The 3500-nt window shown below is 48.7% G+C and overlaps 1 protein-coding gene across 1 annotated transcript; it reads left to right on the forward strand.

Annotated features, from left to right (window-relative positions):
• Nucleotides 1–297: 297 nt before the first annotated feature.
• CARTPT (CART prepropeptide) lies at nt 298–2460 on the forward strand. Its single transcript, XM_072825111.1, has 3 exons — nt 298–503; nt 932–1015; nt 1927–2460. The coding sequence occupies exons 1-3, from the start codon at nt 345–347 to the stop codon at nt 2032–2034; spliced, it is 351 nt and encodes a 116-aa protein (XP_072681212.1). The 5' UTR covers nt 298–344; the 3' UTR covers nt 2035–2460.
• The last annotated feature ends 1040 nt before the right edge of the window (nt 2461–3500 follow it).

The raw sequence follows: 3500 nt of genomic DNA on the forward strand, positions 1-3500 counted from the left end.
TTCCTAGCCGCCCCCCTCTTCCTCCTCCTCCATCCCTCAGCTGTCGCCCCCCCCCCCCCCCGTTTCAGCTCTGGCCCCTTTGGGGGAGCATCCCTTGCTGCGGGGCTGACAGCCCTGGGAGCGGGTCTCTGTTCTCCGCGCTCTGGCTCTGTGCGCAGAGCTTGGTTCGCGGGCGCCCGGTGTCCAGCGGGCACTGATGTCAAGCGGTGGCGGGGCACTGCCTACCGACGGCTGACCTGGACCCTCCTCCACACCCACTTCCTTCGGCGCCCGCCCCCCCTCGGCTCGGGCTCTCTATAAAAGGCGAGAGCGCAGGGTGCCTCGGCGGCACCGACTTCAGCACCATGGAGAGCCCCCGCCTCCGGCCGCTGACCCTCCTGGGTGCCGCCCTGCTCTTGCTGCTGCCTCTGCTGGGTGCCCGCGCCCAGGACGATGCTGAGCTCCAGCCCCGAGCCCTGGACATCTACTCCGCCGTGGACGACGCCTCCCATGAGAAGGAGCTGGTGGGTATCCCCCGGACCCCCCTCCCGGACTGTCTGCGCCTGGTCCTTTCCTTTGTGGCCGTCCTCCCTCTCTCCCTCCTTCCCTCCCCACCCCTGTTGCCAGAGCCGGGGTGCAGGCAGATAAAAAACCAGTAAAGCCCTGGTTTGCATCTGGAAATCGTCTGGAGCCCACTGCTTCAGGCAGTTTGTATAGTGAATCCCTTGTCCCGGGCCCTCGGAGCAACAGGAGCCGCAGCAGCTGAGGGAGTTGCGGTCAGTGTGGGAAGCAGTGCTGGTTGGGTGAACACCCACCCAAGCCGTCCTTGGAGTCCCGGGCCGAGTGTGGTGCGGGGAGCTTCGTAGCTAGGGCTGGGGGTGAGCACCTGGGCTGGGCTTGCGGCCAGTGCGGCAGCTTCGGGCTCCGGGGCGGGGGGGGCAATGTGTTGCAGATCGAAGCGCTCCAGGAAGTCCTGAAGAAGCTCAAGACTAAAAGTATTCCGATCTATGAGAAGAAGTACGGCCAAGTCCCCATGGTAAGGGTTTGGGGTCACCCTCTTCCTGTTTTCCCAAGAGGAGATATGCCAGCTTGAGTCTGATATATGACCTTCGCCCTAGGATGTGGGTAAATCAGGTAATGGGTTGACAGAGTTCTGCGGGCTGCCTTGTGTTTTCTGCCGCCAGACCATGCCCCTTGGTCTCTAAGGACAGAGAGCGGAAGGGCCATTCGGGAGATCCAAGAGCTGGTGCCAGGAACCAGCTCTTGGGTCTGTGTGAAAAGGAGCATTTCTTGTGGATGAGCTTTTCCTCATCTCATGAAAAATTCTCTGAATTGGAGGAGCCCTTAAATCTACTCGGTGCTTGTTCCTCCAGTTTTCTTCTTGCCAGCTAGAGCACTGCCAGTTTTTCTGATCTATGTTTTAAGGTCAAAATTATTGGTTTCTGGCTTGTCACTTTCCTTGGGGAACTACACACATGCACACTTGTGTTTTCTCTCTCTCTCTCTCTCTCTCTCTCTGTCACACACAGACACACACACACACACACACACCTTCATTGGTATGAGGAGACTTGAAAGCAGGGAGCAGAGGTTGTGAGAAAATACAGGTCTATTGTTTATTTCTTAGAAAAATGTCCGGTTGATTATTTGTCTTTTTGATAAACAGCTCAGAGAGCCAGAATAATGTACCATATCCCTGAAAAAATAAAGAGTGGAATAAAATAGGAGGGGCTCAATAATCACTTTTTTTTTTTTTCCTTTTTATGTTCTCTCACTGAAATGTTAAAGCTCTCTGTGTTTCAGGTCTGACTGTACTTACACCTCTGGTGATGGTGATAGGTTCCATCTATCTCACCCAAGAGGCAGACGTTGTGTTGATGGGGAGGTGGGCCTGTTGGGAGCCTGGGTTTGCTTATTTGGGGAGACCACACACTGTATCATTTGCAGTGCCACGCTGGGGAACGGTGTGCGGTGAGAAAAGGAGCGAGGATTGGGAAGCTGTGCGACTGTCCCAGAGGAACCACCTGCAATTCTTTCCTTTTGAAGTGTTTGTGAGGTGTCCACCCGCCTACATAAATCCCCACTACCCCTACTTCCCCGAGAGGACCACACCTTCATCCCTGGGGTTCAGCTGTAGCAACAAAGTTTGCATTTCCCTCTGAGGGTTAAGAGGCCCTTTTCCTGCTGTTCACAAATAAAAGAACACATTAGATGTTACTGTGTGAAAGATAATGCCTTTTATGGTGTTGATACATGTGCAAAGTATTCTTTCCTCGTCCACCTGACAAACTCTTACGTATCTTTGTGTAAAGAAGGGGAACTTCACTTTGAAAATTGTATTTTTGTATGTGGTGTGGCAGGATAAAAATTAGACTTAGTTAATCTTGGTAGGTGATGTCACAACCTGGAAGATGACCCTCAATGACACAAATTGCAGCATGTACAAATTATACATAATAAAGTGTTTTTAATAATTGCTCATTCTGTGTTGTTGTTTCTATGTCATAAGTAATTTCAGTAAGAACGGTAGAATTAATCATGCTTTTGTTTTCAAAGAGAAATATTTTAAAAATAACAGTCTATTGGGAGAACAGCACCTTGGCTCCAAGGAGTTTTCATCATTAATTGGGAGTTTGCCACACAGGCTTTGGTGTACTCTATTTTTTTTTTTTTTTATTGCAGTGGTGTGTGGGGTGGTGATGGTAGTGGGGAGGTGTGTGTGTGTGTGTGTGTGTGTTAATTGGAGATGGTTGGAGTTGAGCTGATGTGATATCGTTTATTAAAATCTCTAGTAGAATCCTTAATTTTCACAGTGAGAATAATAAAAGATGAATTGTTTCAAACTATAGCCCCTTTGAAAGCAGTTTGAGGGATCCCTGGGTGGCGCAGCGGTTTGGTGCCTGCCTTTGGCCCAGGGCGCAATCCTGGAGATCGGGGATCGAATCCCACGTCGGGCTCCCGGTGCATGGAGCCTGCTTCTCCCTCTGCCTGTGTCTCTGCCTCTCTCTCTCTCTCTCTGTGACTATCATAAATAAATAAAAACTTAAAAAAAAAAAAAGAAAAAAAAAAGAAAGCAGTTTGAAAAAAAAAGGGGATTTTTGTTTTGGCTACTCTTTTATTAGAAAATATTCATTGATAGAAAATGGATTCTTTGGGGCTTATTGTATGTCCAAAGGAAGAGAAATGGCTGTATTAGGTGCTTTAAGGGTATGAGTCCCAATCATTCCCACTACTTGATAGATAATCTTGGAAAATTTATCCCTTCAAAGGAAAAATAGTCATTTTAGTGAATAGTTTCGAGGGGGGGGGTGGGAAACAAATGATAGGTGGTAGATGCAACTCAAGAAATATAGAAATCTTAAATGTAAAGGTTAGTAGCCTTTAAATGTTTTTGAATGTTTGCCTGAGGTCACATTTCTAAGTTTAAGTCAGAGTAAATAACATGTAAGAAGCAGCACCGTGAGACAAACAGGTGCTTCTGGCTTCACAATGCAAACTCAAGAGGCACTTGCATAATATTA

Source organism: Canis lupus, chromosome 5, assembly GCF_048164855.1.
Source record: "Canis lupus baileyi chromosome 5, mCanLup2.hap1, whole genome shotgun sequence".
Taxonomy (NCBI): domain Eukaryota; kingdom Metazoa; phylum Chordata; class Mammalia; order Carnivora; family Canidae; genus Canis; species Canis lupus.